Source organism: Hippoglossus hippoglossus, chromosome 3 (assembly GCF_009819705.1).
Source record: "Hippoglossus hippoglossus isolate fHipHip1 chromosome 3, fHipHip1.pri, whole genome shotgun sequence".
NCBI lineage: Eukaryota > Metazoa > Chordata > Actinopteri > Pleuronectiformes > Pleuronectidae > Hippoglossus > Hippoglossus hippoglossus.
This window is the reverse complement of record NC_047153.1, coordinates 10,558,033-10,583,768: the sequence shown is the minus strand read 5'-3', so window position 1 is coordinate 10,583,768 and position 25,736 is coordinate 10,558,033. Positions and strand designations below refer to the sequence as shown.

Here is a 25,736-nt window from a genome sequence, read left to right as displayed (position 1 = left end):
TCATCTTTGGTTTATGTGCGGTTCTTGTGACTTTTATGATAATATTCACTTTAAATAAAAGAGATAAACAAAACAGCTGAATGCACATGTGGATTAGTGTTGGAACATTTAACAAATATTAATCTTCATGGTTAAAAAAGTCCCAATACAGAGTAATAATCGGTCTTGTTTGCAGTTTTAGATATCCTGTCTTTTGCATATATCTCTAAAGACAGTGGAGAAAAAGCTTTTTTGGCCACAGAGGATTTTCTTTTTTCGCAATACCTTGGATTGCCACTTGATAAAACTGGGGCATTGAGGGTCAATGGCTGTATCCAGCTCACTGAATGCGTCTACGTTATGTGGACATAGACTGTATATAAAGATGGACGACATGACGGCTCCCAGAAAGTGAAGCCAAAGCATGATAATCGCCACCTTGTGGGTGACAGCAGTGTATATAACAAATCCCGTCTCCACCGTGCTAGTGGATGGGACGTGGACCATCTAATAGTTTTTGTCCAAGATAGTTTCTATCACTTTTGTTAGTTCTTACCACACTGATGTTTGCTCAAGTGAAAAATGTTCCAGTAAGTTTGGTATTCGATGCTGTAAAAACAGGGTGAAAAGTCATTATTGAGAGCTGATACTGGCTGACTATTGGTCGAGCACATATATCAACGTTACGTCACTACCACAGCTCCATTCCCCAATTGCTGTTGCGTAGACTCCAAATGCGCAAGATGGCAGGGTTCATACCCGGGTTATTTCGGCTCTGTCCATCTTTATACACAGTCTCTGTATGTGACCACAACAGCCTTCAGAAATAACATTGATCATCCTCTATGTTGCCCGTGAGGCAAAACCCAGGCTGAAAAACCTTAGCCAACCACTTGCTGGTGCCCATAAAGCTTATTCATGCGACAGCCTGGTAATAACTGAAGTTAACTCAAATGAGCCTTTCAACATTGTCTCATATCTGTCACCTGGATATGGCGGCTGGACAGAGAAATCTGTCAAGTGCAATTTCAGTGAATAAATCAAACAGAAAAGTGTGGGGGGGGGGGGACAAACATGGCATTTAAAAAAACTGGGGACACATAATTCCTCCCGTTGGCTGAAGAAATAATGTCTGCTTCAAGACAAACAGTGGCCACATTCACTGCCAAACACAACTGTTCTATAAGCTCCTGTCCCACCAGCTACTAAGTTGCTGCTGTAGCTGTTATTAACTGCAGCTCCGCTAATGTCCCCCCTCCATTCAAGACAGTCCATGCTAATTAGTTTGTGCCTGGCAGTCGTCGCTCGCCTGCAGCCACCTTGGCTCCGCCTCACCTCCATATCCCCTCAGATGCGAGACACAGCAGTCGGTGAAAGTGGAGGATTTCACCCTCTATTCTTGAGCCCCGGGCTGATGGGCCCTGTTCACAACAAATAAGAGGATCACGCTGCAATGGGAACGGGTGGCGGCGCAGTCACTCAATACATTAGAGGGGAATAAGGACATTGTCTATGAGCCGGCTTTCTCTCAAGTTGGGTACAATTCCTTGAAACAGTTCAATTTGGTTGGACGATTTAGAGCGCTGTTAAAAATAGCAGCCTGTTCACTCAACCTGTTTTTCTGTCTGAAGTGTCCTGATGCGCTCGATTGTTTCGTGGTGATTATGCGAGTGTGCGTTCTTTATTGTGTTAATGGAAGCTGGTGCGGTTATTTTGCAATTCAGAGGGGAAGCGTATCAGCCAATAAATATCCCCTTCTAATTTCAGATCTGAGTCTCAGAGGTTAACAAACGCTCTGGGATTTTATAATTTCTTTTTTTTATTTAATTGCTCTGACAGTTTCCTCTGATAACAGTTCGAACTGTCGCATCCTTCATAATCTTATCTAAATCTTTGAAGTGTAATGCAATTTGCCCTCACTCATTAATTTCCCAAATTACTAATGTTCATTGTGATGGAAACTGCTGCTTGTTTTGCAAAGATATAAAAAAAAAAAAACATCTGCATGACCGAGATGATTTCACCCCCAATTTTACTGGAACAGAATTATCTTCTTTTAGAAAAGAGACAAAAAAAACAGAATCTGTAAAATCCTCCTGTGCACAAACACACTCGGTTCAGAGCAACATGGAGGGACCCGCCCCGTTCGGCTGACTTTATTAGCCTGAAAAATGAAGGACAGTGGGAGAGATGACAGTGCTTCAGCTTCCATTAACTCTAAATCACTTCCCACACACAGTGCAACAGTGCACAAAGGTAATTAATTTCCTCAAGGACAATTATTTTAGTGCTTTGAGACAGTGACAGGAACTCCTCAAAGCTTAATCTTGGTTGATACTGTAGGTGGTTGCGAAGGAAAATTATCCCCAAAGGTCGTATTCAGAGTCACTATTGCACCGTCTCAAGCAACAAGGTTAAGTTAGCTTGTACTTTATATATATTTAACACACTCCATTCACAGTATCAAATAGCCTAAGGAAAGCAGGTTACATTTACTGCGTAGCAACATTAAAATCAGTTTTAATGCTGGAGCTGATTGGTGTAGCTACAATATATTGACATACTTAGTTAATGAACCCACTGCATGGGGACAGTAGACCTACTTTTGCAAGGAATGTGCTGAATAGTTTATTAGTATTTGTATGTTTCATCATTGACCATTGTTAAATAAAACAAGCCAAACATCCTCTGTCATTGAACAGCACTTTGATAATTGAAAATGGCAATTATCATGAATTTTGGTCTTATTCTAATCATTTATTCTTTATTGCACATTAGCCTTGTTATCACAGCCATGTTGAGACCAGCCTGCATTTCACTGCCAATGTTGCACGAGCATGTGGCGGATTCACTTTTATATACAGTATATATATATATATATATATATATATGTTAAAAGTGTGAAAATTGAAACTTAGCACATCATATTGGTTTATATTACAACACATCTTTGTCACTTTGTCCATTTTTATTCCATTTTTATCTAATTAATTCTATTTTAGTCAATTCCAAAACAACCAGCTGGGCGTTTTTGCTGTTGATAAATCGAATGCACAGAACGTGAATCATGATGAATGACACACTCACACAAGGCGGAGAGATTGCCCTTGTTGTTGTTGTTGTGGTTGTTGTTGAGAACAAAGGCTCACAGTGGGTCGGTTGAGATTAGGAAGGAATACGTTATCAGTGGGTGTGTTGGGGTCGAGCATCGCTCCATCACATCACATCCTTTCTTTCCCGTTACAAAGCAGAGGTCTCCCCCACAGGGTGCCGTCAGTTTAGCAACGGAGAGTGGAGTTAAGACTCTCCCAAGAGAAAACAGATGTCCTTGTGAGTTGCAAGATGCAAATACATGGCAGCTCAATTTCGCCTCCAAGGACAAACAATTGCCCTATTTCACTTTTTCTGAACATACTGAAATCCCTGCCTTCGTGCTTTCCATCTGTGAACATGTGCACCGACATCCTTGAAATGGCTGGAATGAAATAACTCAGTATCGAAGGTTGGTTTCTTTTTCCCCATCAATCCAACCTTTTTCTGACTTTGCTGCCTAAACTTAACCAACCATAACAACCTTATCAACATATACTATTATTAATGGTAGTATTTTACTGTTTATTATACTGTACAACGTTTAGGAACCTGAATTTAAATCGTAAATGAAACTTTTAAATATAATTTCACGAGTGTAGGGGAGGAGAGAAACGTGTGACACTGTGTCTTGGCCTGCGTGTTCTGGAGTGCACAGACCTCCCCGCTCCTGTGGTTTACTGTGAAAGCCCCATGTAGCCTGCATTCGTCTGCTTCCACCCCTGTCACCTGCTGCCGGTGGGTGGCAGGGCTGATGAATGGGGCCAGAAGAGCTGAGGTTTGTTGTTTTCGACACAGATCAGGGAAAAAGATCTGAACTGACAAACTGGGGGAGCTGCACAACATCATTACAACCTTCCAAACCATAATACTCATTTTCCGGCTAATAATTTCACTGCTTGGTTTGTTCTCGGTGTCCTCTCTTCGATACGCTTGTCAGAAAATGGTAACGTTGTGGTTCTCTCGGATTGGATTCGACAATTTATTAGCAGAGTTTTAGGGCCGCTGCCCAGTGTTAAAGAGGGAAACACAAACCATCAGAACAAGATGAAAGCATTAGAAGATTGCATTTCACGTACGAAGAACACAGCAGGGGACGCTGCGGGTGAGACGTGTTCACAACAGCAGGAACATGTTCGAAACATTCAGGAGGGGTCTGTGCCTAAGTAGAGCCTGCAGGAGTCAAATCACAGTGCTTTTTGTTCGCAGCACATTATTGGCGTCTTGGTCGGCGTCTTCTGTGTGAATGGCATCTCTTTTTTCATCCTGAGTTATTTGGATTCTGCCAGTTTTGCATCCGTCACGTGTTAGAAAAAACAAGGCCCATTCGCTCGCTGTGAAGTGTATCCTCACATGGGCTCACTCAGGAGGTTTACCAGACGCTTTACTCGGGGGGGGCTAAGTCCAGGAAAAGTCCAGAGCAACTGACTTGGACATTTGCGTTCTCACATACAGCCACTTTGGACAATTTCAGGAAATTGTAAAGACTTCAGTGAATGGAAAGCGCCTTAAGCTAGTTGGCTATGTAATTGTCAACATGTCACATTTCCTCACACACGATCAATAAGAAATATTGTATCGGCCACATTTGGTATCTCTGGATAACTGTATACTGTACATGCAATGGTTGTGTGGAAACGATTGTCACCATTCATTGGAGCTTATTGAATCGTCAGTCAGCGAAGACCGCGTCCTTTCCTCTCCTCTCTCTCTTATTTCATCATTATACCAAAGTCATGGCCCTCGGCGTCGGCCCTCTCATATGCTTTACCACCATGCTTTATTTAAAAGGCAACTCCCTCCTGGTTCACACCATCACTCAGCAAGTTTAAAACTACCATTGTCCTGTCGTATTCACACTGGAGGCATTCACAAATCACTGCTCTATTTAAATGATTTAGTTTTTCTTTTATCGCGCTGCCTGCTGCTTCTAATGCTGCAGCCGGCACCACACTGCAGGTGTAGGTACAAAAAAGTGACTCTGAGTTGAAATCAGCTCCAACTGATTTGGCTTAATTATTATTGAAGGTGATGTTTTGACAAAGGTTCAGGTCTGTTAACGTCACTGGAAAGAAATTTATAATAAAATTAAAAGAATACCACTGACAGCAGTTCGTCATGAGGAATGCAAAATGAATATGTGGCTCTGTAACAATTATCTTGGGTCAGAGAGTAAATCTTTACGTGTTGTGCCGCTCTTGGGGATATATGAATCTAATTTAATGGTTAAAAAGCATAATGAGCATAAGAATAATGAATCATCAACCGTGATTTTTCGGTTGTTTTGCTTTAAATTCAGTCCTAAGAAACTTGACTTGATGAAAAACTGCGGGATCTCCTTTGCTTTGGATTCTGTCCTTTTATTTTTTTCTACCTGACGGCAGCAGTTAGCTTCTGCAATTAAATTCGCATTTAGACAGAATAGCAGGTAATGAGGATGATGGTTTTTTTCTTTGTTTATCTTACTGATGCATTTGTGCAAATTATCGGATACAAATTGTCTCCCAACCAACTTACAAATCAGCGGATGAAACCTGCATGGGTTCCCACTCATCCTGCAGCCAGATGGTACATTTGGACACCACCTAACATCTTTTAATGCAACAGATGCCGAATTGTGAATTGTCTCTGTTTTGGCGCGCTGGCTTCGCGCCATTATGTCTAAAAGCCCATTATCCGAGGCGAATATGTGAACCCCCTCCCTGCTGCTATCAGAGAGCATCAAGTACAGCCAAAGTTATTTCTTTGAGAACAGAGAACAGGCTCCTTCTCAATTCTGTGTGTCAGCTCTCTGCATGAAAGTCCTCCACACTCAACCCCTTCTCCCTGCGATTCCAGCAGAGATTCACTTAGCTGTCAGAAAACAATTGCTCTTTGTAAAAGGCAGTGGCTGCTGCAACTTTAATTTTAAAGATGTTTCAAATGAGCTGCCACTGTGTGATTGATGGGCAGTGAGAAACCTGCCTCCCATTCCTCTTTATGTTGCAACACTGGGCTTTAATTACAAGTCCCTGGTATCGATGCTGTCAGCTCCAGTTTGATATGCATCAAGTATGTGTGCAGAATGGATTTTTAACACCTGGTCGCCGGCTCTGTGCAGCATCATTGCAGAGAATGTCATCAGTGTAAAATGCATTGTCATCAAAGTGCACGGAGTGTTATTGCCTGGGGATTGAGGGCTTTGGTATTCATGTATTCACTCATCTATTTTCTCTCACTCATAGTTTAAAGTGAATTTGATTATGATTGATGAACAATGTGTGATGAACTGACCCACCGTTAAATCAATATCTGCTCTGTGTACGTTTCATGTAAACAATTAATTTCGAACTCCCTGTTCACGGCTGGAAGGAATACATCGAAGCAGGAGCAGAGAAGAAATTCAGGTCGACTTCAAATGTCGAAGCTCGGCGGCTTTTTATCCCTTTGCAGTTTTTAAATGCCAATAAAGACACGTCTGAAATATAGTAAAAGTGACGTTGAGAGATATAACTCAAGTGCACACATAGCTGCAAATCTATTCATGCTCTGCATCTCAATTCTCAATTGTGAATTTTTCTCACTCTTTTGGGGATGAAAGCAACATGAAGCACGTTTGAGTGTTGGGATATTGCATTGATGTTGATTTAACCGATCCCTTAGGAAAATCCGGAAGTGTCATGCACCGCTGCCTGACATACGAGCAGAGTAACGGTGAGCTCCAGTCGAGCTATATAGTCCACATATGTGAGAAAAGATTTAGCGGGATAAGAGAGATAAGGGTGTTCGGATATTATGAGATGATGAATGTACTTTGATGTCTTATTATTCACATTTTGTTACGTTAATGTTTATTGAACAGACAAAATGCACATTACATTTATTGCCTGAGATCAATCTAATAATGTCATCATTCATCAGTAGTCGTCTGTAGGCAGAGGCTGACAGTGATGCACACGTTGATTTAGTAAAAAGCTGTGATGAAATAAAACATCACACCTGTTATTAATGCTGGTCAGAGAGATACAGTACATTCTCTATAAATTAAGTTCATAAACTGTTGATATAACAAATAAACAGATAGGAGTCTTTTTCTAAGGCTAAAACAGAACGCCTTAAAAATCAAGGCACCCACTCGTAGAGGTGCTAAACAAGTATTGACAACTGAAAACTAGTATTTCTTTTAAAGTGGACTTTTTTTCAAAGTGGATTTACGTCTATACAAAGTTAAGTTGTTGGGACATTGGGAATTTAATGTGATCAGTCTGTGCCTGAACACTGTGTAACATCAGTGACACTAACCACCATCAGGGCTCTACTTGCCAAAACCCATGGGCCATTACTTCAGGAAATCAAAGTCCTGTTTAAATGAGTGAGGAGAAATCCGCAAATTCACTTTCATAAATAAAAGGATCAAATCTGAATAAGGAAAATAAACCTAGTGATTTTTCACTAAAATAAGGTTTTAAACCCATTTTTCCACAGGTTATACTTCAATCACACATGTGCCAGGTTTTACATGCATCATCTTGATTTGTTTGGCTGGAAAAAAGCAGACCATTGGCTTATTGATGGGGGGGGGGGAGGATTCTTGTGGCTGTTTGACTCTCTCCTATAACGTCTCAGGTTTTATTCATTTCTGGAACACAACCTGGGAGATCCAGTGTCCCTTCGGCTCTTTGTGCTTCTGCTCAGGATAGTTGGATTTTTAAGTTCCCACTATTGCCTGGGGGATTCTCTATGGCCTAATGTGACATCTCTCATCCAGTGTCATAAGGATATGTTAATTCAGGATAATTAAGGGCTTGTTATGGTGCTTCCCATTATCGCATGATTGGGATTCATCAACATGGATGTGATTGAAAACAGATGTTTCTGAATGTTTAATGAATCGTGGACAAATATTTAGTCAGGGTCCTCGTGTGAAGGAAATTAGAAGCAATGCAATGTGCAGTTAGGAATAAAATGTATGTCGTGAAGCAGGAACTAGTTTTAACTTTGTATAATGACTTGCAGCAATTCTGCTCTTTCAAAACTCATTTCAAATTATTAGGCTGTGCTCCCTTCAGCAACACTGCTGCTGTTTTCATGTGTGCTATACAATTTCAACCGTTTTTTAATCCCTAAAAGAAAGCAGAGAATGTGACCCTGAAGAAATGTGTGATTTGAGTTTTGGGAGAAAAGTTACTGTCATGTTTGTCTCCAGTTCCACAAACTTGTCCTGCATGTGACCCTGAAGACATGTTTTTTCAACGCAAGTCATCATAGACTGGTTCACAAGATATTTGTTGAGGGAGTTAACATAGAGAGTCAATAAAACCCTCTGTCCAAGGAGAAAGACATTGTCAGAACAAACTGTTTTCATGCATTACTGTTTTGTTTTTTAAAATTGTTAAAATAGATCATGTTTAGTTCTCATGTTGTGTTGATTATTGTTCTGTTTGCCTCTAATAACAAATTAATTATACACAAATAAGGGCAAACAACTAAAAACATGTTGAAGGATTGTTTGCCAATTCTCACAGTCTGTTCAGGGTAACAAATAATATAATCACACACACAGACACACACACACACACACACACACACACACACACACACACACACACACACACACACACATGTTGTTGTAGCTTTTGTAATGATGACTAATAGAGAGAGCTAAAAACAAAAATCTGTAATTTCCTGTATCTGTTGTAGAATATAAAAACTCTATGTGATTAACAGTGAGATGGAAGTTACTGGGGCTTGTTTTGCCTGCTCACCTATGTGCACAGTGCACAACGCTTTAAATATGTCACAGTGGAATTAACTAATTAATCGACTTTTTTTAACTTATTATTCAGAAGTTCGATTAGTTGACATGTGTTCCTGAACTAGCTGTTGAAATGGTTTGATAATCCACAGTATGAAAAGAAATCATCATTTTCAGTATATCTTTCTATTTCAAATTCCACTGCGACATTTCATCTCAAGCAAAGAGAGAGAAAAGGGAAAGGAGTGACTGATGGGTTCAACAGAGCGAAGAGAGATACAGATGAGGACTGGGGTGGAAAAGCCTATTTTCATCTGAACATCTAAGTCATACTGTAAAATTGCTGTGTTGCACTCATGCTACACGTGGGTCTGGTGTTTGTTAAATTGTCAAACAATCTCAAACATCAAAGATAAACATCAGGTGTTGGTGCCACTTCCTCACAATCAAAGGGAAAGTGCTTTTTATAGACGGTCAATTTCTCCACCTGCAACAGTGGCCTCAACGGTGGTGTAGTCGCCCGGCTGTCACATGTGGTGTAATCTCCCTGACAGGTGCCTCTGCCTCTCCAGTGCTCTCTCACCTTACACAGAAACCAACTGGATCCAATCCTGTTTATGTTTTCTGGATCAGCGCTTTCAGTGTTTTAAAGATATGTAATTTAACCAACGTTCAAATATATTGAAGCTGGTCAAGTTTGCCTCAGATGCAATTATACATCGAATAGAGCCGCGGATGAAATGTGACACCTTTGTCTTCCAGCCTGGAATATGGCACACTTACTGTCTGTAATAGGATCTGGATCACAAGGTCAGAATGGGGTCTGGTGCCAGTCCAGCACAATTTACTGGTCAACCTTGAAGGTGACCAGTAAAAAGAGATTTAGAATGGTGTGAAAAAGAAATGGCTGAGAGATACGGACAGTCGTGTCACCATTAAGTTCTCTCTGAATTGTGTTGCATGTGCACCTATGGGTATTACTCATTGCCCCTATTTTAAAGGAAAGAAGGAGGAAAGACAGACGGATTGAGATACAGTTTAAATAGTACAAATTCTAGAGGAATGTATTTTGCTGCCTTAGGTAATATTGATGACTGACAGACCCCAATCTAAAGGGACAAATATGAATTTATGTGCACAATTTAGTTGTTGCGTTATTTCTGCAGACCAACTGACAAACATGGTTATTTTTCACTGCCAAGGTTCCCTGTAGCATTTCTCCTTCTTGGCGATATCACTCATGTGCACTGCACTTGAGAAAATCACCACAAGACACAGCAGCAGTTTCCACAGACACTCACCAGTGCTAAAGTCCCGCTGAAGTGGTTCCCTTGATTCTTTTCAAACACCTCGGATAAGAACCAGTGCTGCTTTCAACACGCGGCACCACATGGGGTCTAATGTCTATATTAAAGATGAAACTGATTTATAATGACAATCTCTATATGTATCAGTAGATTTATGGTTTCTCTTTGAGGGAGGAGTTGGTCTATGATGGACATTTCTATATTTCAATATGTTTGAGTTGAATCAGCGTCACAGATGGCATCCAGATAGCTACCCTTCTCTTCTTCTTTTTTTCCTCCCTCACAAATCAAGCGAACATACAGAAGAAACTTAGATGACACAATATGAGACAATCCATACAATGGACTTTTATCGAGTGCTATCAAATGGACTAACCATGCCACCCCCTGAATACAAAAAAGCAACAGAGCATGAACACAGTAATTCATACTCTATCCCATCCCCATGTGTTACCTATGTGTGCCGTGTGGGTTGCGTGCAGGTTTTTAGCCGAGAGAGAAAAGGGTTCCAAGTCTTCTCAAGTTCCCCGGGTTTGTTTTTGAGAACAAATTAAATTCTCTATAAATGCAAAGTGTCTATCATTTAATGTAGCCATAGTTTTATAGCGGGTACTTATTTCTTCTTCCAATAAAGAAGGATGAGCTTCTTGGCAGTGAGAAGACTGTTGGACAAGTAGTGTTGTTGAGACATCTGCAGCCTGCCCGGCCTCGCTGATACTCTGCAGGGTGATTAATACCAGATCAGGTTTTATCTCCACTTCAATATTTTAGAAGTTCTGCAAGTTGGGTCATAGGGTGTAACTGTGTGATAGTGTGTAATAGTTTGGCTTCTGTTGAATCACATTTATCGCTGAAACATCCCGAAACAAGCTGTCTAGTTTCATCTTTGAATAATGCAATCTATGTCAAATCTAAATTGTATTAGACAACGATGGATATTTCTATATACAAAGGATGAAGTTGAGATTAAATAAACATTCAGATGAATGAAGCCCGTTATCTATTGTTCCCACATCATACTGAATCTGGTTCATGAATACCTGCTGTGTCTCGTAGGCTGTGTACAGTGCTACCCTCTGGTTGTTCAACACTCTTGTGCCATTAATTGAAAATTGGTCTTAATACATCATAATAAGCTTTAGAGATCCCATTGTTTCGTGATAGCAAAAGTAAAATGAATGGTTCACTGCAGTGTTTTTTCTTTCTTTCTGTGGATAAAGTGTTATTATCAGAGCAACAGAAAGGTCACCTTTATTAATCATAATTATTTACAGTAATTAGGCCAGATATCAAAGGAGCACTTTGTGCTGCTCTCAGAGAAAATTGATTCTTCACACTCAGAATTACTTCAAGGGTATGAACCACATTTTGTATGCACTGAAAATTACAAACTCCAACCTAAATTAGTGCTCGCACTAATGTGGTGGCTCACTTTACCACAGTTGTTATATTCATTATTAAGCGTTCTATTCATTGTCTATTCATCATTTCGGCTATGAAAAATAAAAGCTAATAGCTATGGGATAAAAGATAAGTCATATTTATAAAGCAGCTTTATGCAACAAACCTTTGTGTAACCTTTTTAGTTTGTGAACTAAACAATGTGTTACCTGAGAGGTTACATAAAATAGATTGGTAAAACTATTGTTAGATTATTTATAAGAACTAATTCATATATAGCCTGAAGACCCTTTTGAAGGTTGTTCTATGCTTTGAAGACTCTTTTAGATACTGTACATTTACATTTGATAATTTAATTAATTTTTTAAAACACAAGGAACACTCAAGAATCAACGACCTCTCTCATGAAGAATTATCTGAAATCTTTTGTGGAGTGAACATGATATATTTACAATGCACTACAGTATTCACAGAAATCAAGACAATTGTGGCAGTTGACTCACAAGTGCAGTCTTTACCTCTCATGCTTCCCTTGTGTTGTATTTTAATAAACTTTAATGTATTTCAATAAGAAGACAAAACGTTTTACAGATAAGTTCAGATGTGACATTGAAGTGGTCTCAACTTCTGTTGGCTTGATTTTTCCATTTTCTCGCTACATCTCACATAAAGTCTTTTTCCAACTGACTTTGATTGCTATAACCTTCATTACTCAGGGGATCTGAACGTGGGATGATTCCTGAAAGTATTGTGTCAGTAGGAATACACCCATGTGTTGCCATGTTTCCAAGTATTAAGACACTAAGGGCCAAACAGCTGAATGTTATCCGAGGTCAATGACTCTCAATGATGATTCCCTCGCTAAATATGTCTTTTGGCCAGCGGAGAGCATTTCTCTCCTCATGAGTTGGCAAGCTGTAGCTGCTATCTGAAACTCTGAAATCCTCAGTGCCGTCTGTTTTCCAAGTATCTGGCCTTGAAATCACATAAAAAGACAGTTACATGAGAGAAAGAAGATGGTTTTAACAAAGTACTCACTTATTTCTTCTAGAACTCTTGGTTTCTGATTGTATAACTTTAAATTTTCAGTCTTGATTTGTATCTTAATTTCTCTTCATGTGAAAATCCTGTATGGTTGTGAAGTGCTGCTGCTCCGTGTCAGACAGGGTTTGCATCCACAAAGGCCTGAAAAGGAGAAGACCACTGAAGTCAGTCATTTAACCTCCTTTTGATTGGGAAATCAATAACCACAATCCAGCAGCAGCTGCATACTGTATTATCATGTCAGTCAGCACTGGCTTACACCTGCCTGGAGGTAAAACACCATCAAAGCCATTCATGTCGGCCTGATGGAAAGGTTATTTAATCACATTACATCGTCCATGTTATTGTCTATCAGCAGCCTATCTTCAAACATTAATAATGGCCGTGTACATTTAGCCTGTGCTGAACAGAATTTATCTTTTGAGTTCAGATTATCCTTTTTAGCACAAGTCTGGTTTTGTCTCTTTCTTTCATGAGCATAATTGCAATTGAAAAGGTAATATTTAATGTCCTATGCAGACATGGAGGACTTTAAGTAAAGAGTAATCATAAGGGACAAAATGCAGGTCATCATGTATGTTAGTAACAATATATTGTGTTTATTTTCAGCGCCCTCCAAAAAGGTCTGCAAGTTCATTCCTTTCAGTGAAAATGAAGGTGGATTTCTGAATTAGTTTGAACTGGTTTACTTCATCGACGACAGTGCTGCTGCGTGGACGCAGTCGTCTTAGGATCCCTCAATGTCAAGTGGCAGACATAAAACACCTGACCAACAAAAACAAGACCGTGAATCGTATTCTCAAATGAAACTTGTGAAGCCAAGTGCAGAAGAGAATTTATCTGCCTCAACCTTGATACTTGGAAATAATTTAGAAATTAAAATATCAGTAATTTTACACATATAATGTTTACGCTTCTCTATTGTCAGGTCTGTTACCCATCTCAAAATAATATAGATACAATATTGAATGCATAATACACAGGGACTCTCTATATATGTTGGTGTGATGTCAGGTCTTTCAGCTCCAAAGAAACTTTCACCATCCAAACACGAAGAAAAGATAACTGTCTGACAGAAAGATGAGGAATACAAAGCTGGTCATCAGAGCAGAGCAGTTTAACATCAGCTGTAACTCTCACCAATCTTAGAACCAGTGGGCAAGCAAGGATATGTATAAGAGTAGTACGAGAGTATGGATATATACTGTATGAAAAGAAAATAATCAAATGTAAAATTAATTAATGAATAATTTGAAATAATTAAAATCTATCTCAAATGTATTTCAATGGCCCTTTTTCTTCACCTCAATCTCAACTCCAAAATTAAAAAATAAAGTTAAATAGTCATGAAATGCTGAACTTAAAATTCTTGCTGTCTAAAATCCCGATGTTTGCGTCTTGTTTCGTGTTTTGCATTTGTCAGACGTTTCTTATATTTGTTTTCCTTGATTGGATCCTGTGCAGCTCTGCTTCCCTGTAAACATGTCAGCTACATGTGATGTGATTCATCCTGCCGTACGGTTTAGTCATATCACAGAGGGGAATTGTATTATTAGAACTAGATATGGCCAAGTAAGGGTGTGACTGCTATCGCCAACGCAAAGAAATGTCAGCCAGCCAGAATATCCGAGCAGCAGAAAAGCCCCTGAATGCTTTATTAGAAACCCTGACACGTTTGTTTACAAAGGAGGATGGAGGAATATTTGACATTTGTGCATGGAGAGTTGTGTTATGAGCTTCCCTACAATTATGCCTGTGCACTCAGAAACATGGGATCCTATTAGCAAGGCTTCAGAGACTCCCCAGCTAATGTTGCTTTTTCTCTCCTCTGATTTCCCCTTTGTTAGCTGAGTTAATGCTCCAGAGATCAGGTGCTCACATGGAAGAGAGGCATATGCTGCGGATGACGGAGAAACAATACTTTCTGTGAATGTTAAATGTAAATTGATGAATGTTGATGCCTTAGAAGTCATTTACAAAGCAAAAGAAGGCACTTAATTAAATAACTAAAGTTAGAGTCTTTTAACTTGTTTTGTTATTTGTTCAATTAACAAAACATTAGTGTTCTCCAGGAAGTGTGAATTTTCTAATGCATGGAGCGTTGAGTTCAAAGGACTCTTCATTGCTGAGTCTTCACAGTTTACTTATTTGCAGTTGCCACATTTAGATGCAAGCGAGATAGCTGACGCTAGATCCCCTGAACCTTTGTATTATTTCTATACACCACAATGGCACAATCTCACACAGTGGTTAACACATAACAGCAACATCTGTTCTTGTTGACGTGTCTAACAACAAGGTCACATTTGCCGCTATGAATGTAGATATCACTTCATTTTATCAAGGATGTTGATAAATAGGTTTTTACACGACAGAAACCATTTATATATTATAAAATAATATAAAAATATCATCATATTATATCTGTGAACATGTATACAATGTAATATCCAATAGAAAGAAAAGAATAGCAAACTATGCTAAGCTATAGGTTTAATGGGTATAAAGGCATTAACATAGTTTCCTAGATATTGAAACTTATAGTATAACTTAAAGAGTATAAGAGGTTCTTCCAAATGCTGAAAGTTGCACATCTTAAAATGCTAACGATATATATCCAACACTAAGTTTCCAAATATGTTTTTAAAAGGGTTTTATCTTCTTTTGAATAATCAAAAATTCTAATAACTGCAGAATCCTTTAGTTTTTTTTAAATGTATCTTTGAATAAGCTTCAAGGGATCTTAAAAAACATGTTTTATCCTTTTATCTTTGAATGACAGTGTTGTGCAGTGTAAAGTGTGTGTACTGGCAAACACAGTCATATCGACGGAGCAGATGTCCTGGTCTCACGTTTAAATTCCATACCTCGCGTTTTTGGGCGCTGTTCAGATAATTCAATGCGAATGAAGCTTCTTTCAATAAACTGTAATGCAATATTCAATTATAGGCTCACGGGCCAGATGCCTCGGCGAACAAACAAATGGTTTCAGTGAGAATCGAATGCATGTGGGAATAATGGTGGGGGCGCTCGGGATGATAATGTATACTAGTGTCTAAAACTTATGAATATTTTGTTACAGTATGCAATCAGAACCTTTACATTAATCATTCATAGTCCTTGTGGTACATTATTTTCTACTGTTAAATTATTAATGCTTTTGGACTGACTTTCTTCACATAATCAAGTTTTGTTGGCTCCTATAAATTGCTCTTTATAGACAGAACCATCAAGTGCCGTTAGATTTAAAATATACAACAACAGTATATTGTTCCTTCCCTCTTGTGCTTTGGAAGCCTTTTGTCCAGTTCACATTATAGGAAAAGACATGAGATACAGTAAATATCTGCATAATGACCCAGACTGTGTTTCCTTTCCATCCCTCCCTCCTCCCCCCAAACCATCCATCCTTCTAGAGTTTTTCTTGGAGCTCCTGGACAATTCGGAGAAGTCCCTCAACAGTATGTTCACGCGGACGTACGGGAAGCTGTACATGCAGAACTCAGAGGTGTTCCAGGACCTGTTCACTGAGCTAAAGCGCTACTACACGGGAGGTAACGTCAACCTGGAGGAGATGCTGAATGACTTCTGGGCCCGGCTGCTGGAGCGCATGTTCCAGTTGCTCAACTCCCAGTACCACTTCACAGACGACTACCTGGAGTGCGTCAGCAAGTACACGGACCAGCTGAAGCCCTTTGGGGATGTGCCCAGGAAGCTCAAGGCCCAGGTCACCAGGGCCTTCATCGCTGCACGGACGTTTGTGCAGGGCCTCATGGTCGGTCGGGAAGTCGCCAACAGGGTCGCCAAGGTGAGTTTTGTTTTCGCGGCAGTTTTAACGTTTTGTTTTGTTGCTCAAATTTAAGTGAGTCTTTGCTGTATCTCTTATATAACACTGGTTTTATATTATTTGATTACTCTAATGGATGGTAACTTAAACACAAGACAAAAACATAGTAAATATTTATTAAATCTACTCCGTTTTCTGCTTTAAATACAATACTCAAAGTATTGAGTTTTTCCACCTTCAACTTTTTGATTTGCCTTACTGTTTATACTTTAGTGTGTTCTGTGTACTTAAAAACCTCTTCTGTGGATTTACCATCATCTTTTAGAATTGCATGGCATGAGAATTCCTTATTAAAAGTTCTGGAATAGAGAACAAACATTTCATATCGACGTAGAGGTTTTTTTTAATGCTTGAACTTGATCTCCTGGTGCGGGGGCCAGTGTTTCATCGTGCTTGTGCTGCACTCAGTTCACTGTGCGCTCCTCATTTCCGTGGAATCACCCGCAGAGTCCAAAGCTTTGTAAAACAGGGAAGATGAAAGCATATTTCCCCTGAGATTTCTGGTTTAGTTTTATTTCAGTGTCCCTCTTATACTAAACTTTTATACAGTTTTTCTTAATTTTCAACAAATGTTTCCATTCTCACATCTTTCTGTTGCCGTTTATTGTTGCTGGTGTTGTTGCTAATGGTTTTTTGGATCGAGAGTTTGGTTGATTAGTTTCCGAAAAATAAATATGTTTTTGAGAGCATTATCAAAACACGGGAGATTAAAATGTCTTTAAAGGCTTAGCGGATATGTTTTCTAAATCCATGTTAAACACAGAAAGTTATGCAAGAGCCCTCACGGATGTTTAAACTGTAAAACATTATATAACTGTTTACTGTTTGGGACACAGTTTTCGCATTAAAATGTTCAGAATTTTATTTTCATTTAAGTTCAACACATTGGTTTAATAGTTGGTTTCCTGAAATATATCCTTCATCAAAATGTATCACACATGATTTTGTATAATTACAGTTTATATCAAACACAATTTAAAACTTATAAAAAACATTTATGAACAGAGAATAAATTAACCTTGTTGGAAGATTAAAAAAAACTCCTCCCTGCACACTAACCCTATTTTTAAATGGATTGGATTTGTGCTTTAAAAATAGAAATTGTAATTAGCTATTTTTGATACTTATTCATCTTCTAGTTTTATTCAATTAATGACAAATCATTATGACTGTTGTTGTTGACCCTACCAAAATCAATATTCTTCACCCTCTATGAGCTACAAATGATATAAAACGGATTACTCACAAGTTCAAACGTGAGTTTTAAAAATGTCTTCAGAGTTCGGCAGTGATCTGATTCTTTTCATCTAATTTTTTAAGCTGGAAACACTTTGTCCTTTTTAGTTCAATAAGGAAAGAGAAAGTAGGCGAAAGAGCGGGGGAGCAAAAAGTAAATGAGATGTTCTCAGTTTGAGAAATAACTTTAATCATGCTTATGCTGGAGCCTTAAGTGCTACCCTCTGATAAGCAGTGGCCTCACTCAGGCAGATCACAGAGCCGGGTAGATTCTACACTTTACTTAATGTTTAATATAGGAAAGTGACTATAACCATATATAGAGAAATTATTTAACACTTATATAAAAATATATCAAATAAATTGATCATTGTAGTCTACACTCAACATGAAAACTCTAGTATTCAGTATTGGTGAGAGATAATCAGACCAAAAAAATTATTCAATGTGACACCGACTCTGAATAGATCTTAATGTACTTTGGTGCAGAATTAAACACTTTAAGCACCATGTAAACTACACATAGTGATATTTAATATATTGTTATACAATATAGTCACATATGTGAAACACTGTCTATAAAGCAGGTTGTTTAGGTTGTTTATAAGATCTTTTTTAACATCTATAATATAGATAATCATGTCAAAGTCGATTTATCTTCACACACAAGAAAAGGCTGCGTTCACATTCATAATCCTCTTTTATGGTTTCTCTTCAGCAAACCAAACACTAAACCACTGCCCACTTTTATTACCACTGGGTCTGAAACTGAACCATCAGCGTGCCTTATTGTCACGCTCCTCGTGTACTCACTGTTTGCACATAATGAAGGGGGATTGTGGGAATTTGCATCATGATAAGCATGTCGATATGAGAGGGCTGTATCCTCCCCACGCTACCGTGCTGCCATATATCATCTCTGAAGAGTCAGTCATGAATTATTATTTTATTTGAGCCTTGCTTGCTCTCCACCAGTCCTCCGTGGCATAACCATTTCAGATGAAGGGTTAAAATCAGCACCTCTATACGTCTGTCCCAGGCTTATAAGGCTCTGTCACTCTGGATCACATCCCATATTCCTGCTTCCTCATCAATTATGAAGAGGAGCCAGGAAACAGTGTGGCACTGCTGAAGGCTGTCAGGCTGGTGAACGACCGCAGAACTGGAGGTGAAAAGTTGCTTGACATGACAAATCACCTTGACCCAAGGATCACCCTGGTATTTGCTGCTTTCAGCGACACAAATCCACTTTCCTCTGCCCACCACACAGTCTTAGAGTACATGCCAATCTGTTACTTCTCAAGTGTGAGCACAGGACTCTACACAAGGCTCTTTCTGTTCAATTTCATATCCATAAGTGCATTTATGTGTGTTTTGGTGGAGTGCCAAGCTACATTACAATATCTCCAGAAACCTGTGTTAGGCTTTGTTTGCTTGTCCTGCAGTTTCTGTTATTTTAGCAGATCTCTGGAGCAAATCTTGGTCAAACACACATCACAGCTGGACTGTAACCACACCTCACTGTGTGTGTTGTAATAAAAAAAAAACTACACAGTATTAACAGCAAAGTCGACCTATGTCTTTACAATGAAAGCATGCATAATGTAGAATGCATGTCTTCAATGAAGAGCTGTAACAGTTTGTTGATTAATTGATTGGATCAACAGAAAATTTAAATGCAAGTATTTTGATAAATGATTGATTATTGACGCAGTTTTTAAATGAAAACAGTATGTGGCTTTCTTAGTAATATCTTGATGGGGTTGGTGGTTCCATTCACAAGCACATAGCAACATTCAGCGATTTCACTGTCATGTCAGCCATTATCAAAGGGACACCACTGCAAGTGCAACCTGAATTGAACGTGATGTCACACTATGTGCATTTTATATAAATGCACTTACATGAACAAACTCAGTTTGAAGTCAATCGATTTAACGGTTGTTGGGAAAATCAAAAGACAGTCAGATATTTCTTAAATTATCAGAAGGATAAAATAGCTTTATTGATACTGAAAATGTATTTATTCATTTATTTCATTACACAATCTTACGTAGGTGATGAATTAAGTTGTAATGAAACGTTTAAATCTGTTTTAAATTTGAAATATTATAATGAGCTGATTTACATCAATCTACATCAATCAAAAGCTTTCAGAATATGCTGCTAAAGTAAATCAACGCAAAAAGATTTACAACAACACTTGGGAGTTGGGGGAGTTAAACTGGGAAGATACCTACTGGTTGATGAGGAGTATTATTATAGAATGTTGTCTTGTCTCTGCCATGGGTCTTTAGTCTAATTAGTATGTGAAGTGTTGCATATGCCCCCTGGCGAGTTGATCTAACTCAAATAATGAAATTAGGTGTGAAATTCGCGAAACCTGCGGTTTTCAAATGAAAATGTGCTGCTTTCAACCATCTGTCTGTTCAGAGCAGCGCTGATGATGATGAGCCCACATACATTATTACTGCTAACAGACAGTTGTGTTCGCACTGAAGTCGGAACAGGAGAGATATCACCCCATAAAATGGGATTGGACTGGATTTACACTGAACAGTTTCCTGGACGTCTATCCTGGATTAAGAGCAGAATCTCCCTGGATTACAGTTTATGATGACCATTAAGAGTTTTATCCTCAGGGTACTTAAAACACAGTCCAGCCACATTAAGACCTGCTCAGAGAAGATTGCAGGGATTTGGACCTTTTGAACGTTTTAAAGTTCAGGCATTTAGAGTACTTATCACTCACTCTGCGTATACTCATGGGGAGCCGGCCTAGTCCGTGGTGCATATTTAGCCCTGATGATGGAAGGAACTGGGGTATTTTGCACTGAGGGATTTGTTTTTCCTGATGGCTTATACTGTCATGTTGATCTCATTATACACTCATTTCCTACCACGAACTGTCAGATAATTTAACATTAAGCTCCAAGGCAGTTTCTAATCTTTACACAACATTTACCTTAGATTAATGTTCTGCCAGATTACTGAGCCTTTTGCTGACATGTGAGCAATACCAGCATCGCTTCAACGTGGTTTCCTCAGTTTGTCTTGGGTGTATTTTTCTTTCTTTTTTTTCTCATCTACTTTATGTAGTCGCTGCCATACATCAGTGTAGCCTGCTCACTGTCAAGGCGAAACAGTAAAGGGCATTCGACAGTCAAGCTCAGACAAATGTGCCGTTCTATTTTACAAAAGAAAAGAGGAATGGAAACGTGCAGCATAACCTGAGCTGAACTCCATTTCCTTCAATATCCTCATATCACACGTGTATTTTTCTCCCAGTAAACACAATGGGTCCTATAGAGTAACGTGACTATTAAAGATGGTTGAGGTGATCCTAACAGGAAAAAAAGCCATAGATAACAACAAATGTGATAAGTGTATTTCTAAATTAACTAACATTTAATGTGTATTTACCAAGCTGTGTTTCCCTGGTGAACTTCACATAAGTTACTAGTTAGTGGCTGTTTCTAGATTCTCAGGCAAACATGAATTAGTATGCAGTAATGTGTGTATTAATATACAGTTTGAGGACAGCCTAACCAAAACCTTACCCCCCTCCTCTTAACCAGGACCTCGGAAATTATGTTTTACCTCATTAGGACCAGACTGTGGTCCCCATGTGGTCCACCAGTCCAGTGTTTACGCAGAAAAAATTCCTAAAGCTTTTAATGAAACAAGTACACACACACACACACACACACACACACACACACACACACACACACACACACACACACACACACACACACACACACACACACACACACACACCATTGACAGTGATATGCACATGCGGCACTAATAAGAGGCTAGCGGAGGCTAAGCTTCCTCAAAATGATCATGTAAATATTATGCTGAAGCTTCTTGTGAATTACTTGGTTTGGTGAATGTTATCAGGATGCAAACCCTAACAGGCTGTAGTGATGCAGTGTTTGCAGAGAGTGAGACTGCAGACCCACAAAAGTATGCGTTTATTAAACCACCAGACCCGCAAACCACAGCCTCTCTCTCCCCCCTTCCACACACACACACACACACACACACACACACACACACACACACACACACACACACACACACACACAAAGGCTGAATCCTTTAGATCTTAACGGTGACCTTTAACAAGATAACAGCCAACATGTGTCTGTCTTTTCTAGCCTGGTCCAATGCATCATAAATGATAGTCTGTGTGCAGAGAGATGTGAGACAGATGTTGGCACTTTGTAGTTCGGTAATGCCGATCATTGACAGACAGGGCATCAGATGACCTGCACCTTCCGGTAAGAGATATATAGAGAGACAAGCCGGATCATAATCACAGTGTTTCGTTGTTTATAACTCGAAAACATAAAATGTTAAAATGTGGTTGAAGCAGTAAAGTAGTTTGCATCGATTTATAACATAATATGATTGATTCTGACAGTATCTGTTGTCCACAGCTGCTTTAGACTGTGGGACTCCTTCAGGTTATTAAATCCATGCAGCCATACGAAGGCAGCAGGTGACCATGAAAAAATGATTGGCCAATGAAGCTAATGGAGCCCAAAATTAGCAAATTAAGCGAAATAAAAAACAACCAATGAGGTACCTTTACACTTTTTAAAAAGGGGAAGGGATACCAGTGGGATATGTTATAGTGGTTATAGTGTCCTGATGTGATTTATCAGAGTCACAGTTCAGTATCTGTATTTGTTGACAAACTTCTCTCTTATTTATTCTCTCTCTCTCTCTCTCTCTCTCTCTCTCTCTCTCTCTCTCTCTCTCTGTCTCTCTCTCTCTCTCTCTGTCTCTCTCCCTGTCTCTCTCTCTCTCTCTGTCTCTCTCTCTCTCTGTCTCTCTCTCTCTCTCTGTCTCTCTCTCTCTGTCTCTCTCCCTCTCTCTCTCTCTCTCTCTCTCTCTCTCTCTCTCTGTCTCTCTCTCTGTCTCTCTCTCTCTCTCTCTCTCTCTCTCTCTCTCTCTCTCTCTCTCTCTCTCTCTCTCTCTCTCTCTCTCTCTCTCTGCCTCTCTGTCTGTCTCCTTCTGCTGGCGCACCGCTCACACAGCTTGCCGAGGATAAGGCCTCAGCTACAGTGCTGTGACAGCAGATGGCAACTGGCTCAAAAAAGGTTGGCACGTAATCGGGAAATGTGCTGCACCAAAGATGTCCCTTTTAATTAAAAGATTTTGATCTGTGGTGAACTGCAGAATGTTTGAAAAAAAAAAATGAGAGACAGCATGTGGTCTGAAATACAAGGACATGATATGAAAGTATAATAAAGAAATATACTGTATACTACAGTGTACGCCCCCCCCCTTCATCTTATACTGAGAAGTCTGAAAGATAGAGACTCAGTCAGCCTGACAGCGAGAGGGAGAAGGTTAAGAACAAAATTCAAAGGAGGGAAAGTTGACAAAAAAATGAGGAAAATTCAAAAAAAAAAAGCGTTACTCATCCGTCTTATCCAACCACTAGTGACAATATGTCACATCATCTGACTGTTCCACCCCCGATCATATCCTGTGACGACTTCTTTGCACCTTTATTTGAAGTGTATGGCACCACATCTTTATTTAACAAGCACTTAGAGAAGCTTGTCAGCACCAATGTAGTTACACTTGTCCGGAGGTTTCTTGGCAGCCACAGGAGACCTGTGTGCCCCTGACATTCAGGCTGGGTCGCAGACCTTTGGAGTCAGATGGACACAGGGTGAGTTTTACTCCGGAAGGAGGCTCGGCAGATGGATAACAATGTCGCGTATGCAGGTTTTTGCTGCCGTTAGCTCCTGGCTGCGCTGTCCCAAGTCATTGAGCAGCGTGCGCTTGGCTTTTAATGTGTTTGCACTTGTCTGGGTAAATTAAAGAAACAGTCCCAACTGCTGCTCCAGACATGCCACATAACATGGTGGATGTCAGGGCGAATCAACGGCCGATCCCTTGCATCACCAAAGACAGACACTTGAGCTGACTGCCGTGTGTCGCAGGGGGCCCTCCGAGTACCACTGTGTCGTTTCACGGAGGCACAGCTGCTCACATGTGGATTATTCTGTCAGCCCGAGACGTTCATTGATTTGACAGCAACAGATTTTTAGTGCAGCTTCTGTGGAATTGTCCTCGGCTCCATCTTGCATTTAACATGCTGAGTGGAGAGAGAGTAAAGTTCAGCGAGAGGCGCAGCAAGAGGACGTGATTATTACAAAGTGCTGCAGACCGTGTTTTATTATCAATGACAACTTGAGTGCATACGCCGTCATACTGGGCTCTGTCTGTGATTGTATGTACTGAAGGATTAATATTTATCTCAGGTTTACCAGTTTAGTTATTTTACACCGCCTCCGTCTCCAACTGTGTTTGCCAACTGGCATCTCTGTGCTTTACAAAGACAAATATGTTTGTGAATCTCCATCTATTTGTGTGTCCCTGTGACGCTGTTCTTGCAAAGTGCCTCGCCAAGAAGTACACAAATATAATTCAGCTGGACTAAAACGTACTGTTGGTTTTTCAAATATCTGAACAACTGCCATGCCCATATTTAAACAAATTCTAGTATACACAAATATATCCTCTACATTTCTAGCTGCACATGTGACAGTATTTCGAAGTTATATATGTGTACATGTGGAATTGAACAGTGGTGTCAGAGTCCAACGAATCGACACACTTTAACAACAAAATAGGGCAGTTGTCAGCACCTTCCACAAGGACCCTCGCTGTGTGAGCATTTTCTGCTCTGGCAACCCTGTGATTAAGATGGGACTATGTTTAGGCAACATGGTTAAGGTCGGATCACCTTCATGGTTAAGGGAAAGCAATACTTTCTGGAGAGGACATGTTTTTTTTTTTTGCAAGGCATTACAATAGAGCTCGTTCATCACAAAAAAAAAATGTCCATGTTCCTGAATCCTTGTTTTGTTGCCTCTTTGACCAGCTCGTTTTTTACAAGGACTCAATGTGCACAAGCTGCTACATTATTGGGTTTTATCAGGTAATGTTTGTATTTGTTTGCTTTCATTCAACCATGAAAGTCGGCATGACTTTGATGCTCCAGTAAGAGACTGACCATTTAGAAATGGCTCATACGAATTTGATGTTTGCACATGTTTTAAGCTTCGATACATATTCAGACGTCTCTGTTTGAATAAGTTAATACTTATGATACTTAATCTGGTTTATTCTTAAGAACTCAATTAATAATTGAATTAAACATTTTGCCTTAGGAATGTTAAACACAGTATCTACAGTATGACCTCTGCCTCCAGTGAAATTTTTAATTAAAAATCTTTGACGTATTGTTACACAGACACTTTCATGCTGTCTATACTGCCCGTGTGTAACTCGTAACTGCACCTTCTGTTTAAGAGTCGCACAAACGTCTTAACCTGCGAGAAGCATCTGATCCAACTACTCCGCTCGTGAGTTTAAACTTTAACGAAGCATCAAATTTTATGAGCTCATCAATTGTGCAAATAAGGACAGTTAAAACGTAATGAAGTACAAATGAAATACATCTCTCTGAAAACTAGTTTTACTGTAGGTGTCACGAGAAGGAAGCGTTACAGTGAATATAATAACAAAACCCACACAGAGCTGTGTTTTACATCGTACTGTATGTAATAAGCAGCAGCTGTGCTTTATGAGCTTTGCATGAAAACATAAACTACCACATAAACAAAATGCAGACAAAACATGATGCATATTTCACTGCGGAAATGATGAAGACAGATCTTTAAAGTCAACAAAAGATCATCTGTCTTGCAGAATAAGATTCTTGACTTGACTCCGGTTTCATCTTCTTTTTACACGTCCACACCAGCATCGCTCCTGGCCCCAAGCATGGTGTTTTCAGGTTGTCTATCCGTCCGTCCCGTTCTCATGAGCGTGATATCCCAGTAACACCCAGAGGGAACTTTTTTAAGATTTGGCACAAGCTCGGTCTCATTGGTGAACTAAGTAGATTTTGTTGGTCAATGTCACTGTGACCGCATGAAAATCTTTTTTTGGTCATAACTCAAGAATTCCCACCTGATCCTAAGGTTCAAATTCTCATTGACATGATAATGTTTTATAAAAAACACTTTTCCAACGTCTCAGTTCAGAAACACAAAGGGAGATT

At 39.5% G+C, this 25,736-nt stretch overlaps 1 protein-coding gene across 3 annotated transcripts in view; it reads left to right on the top strand.

The window, feature by feature from the left end:
• Window positions 1–25,736, top strand: part of LOC117758852 (glypican-6-like) — a 124,005-nt gene that overhangs the window by 50,875 nt on the left and 47,394 nt on the right. For all 3 annotated transcript variants that reach the window (XM_034580862.1, XM_034580853.1, XM_034580844.1), the window contains one exon: window positions 15,972–16,363. In XM_034580862.1, coding sequence (XP_034436753.1) covers window positions 15,972–16,363 — 392 coding nt within the window. The remainder of the gene's footprint in view (window positions 1–15,971; window positions 16,364–25,736) is intronic.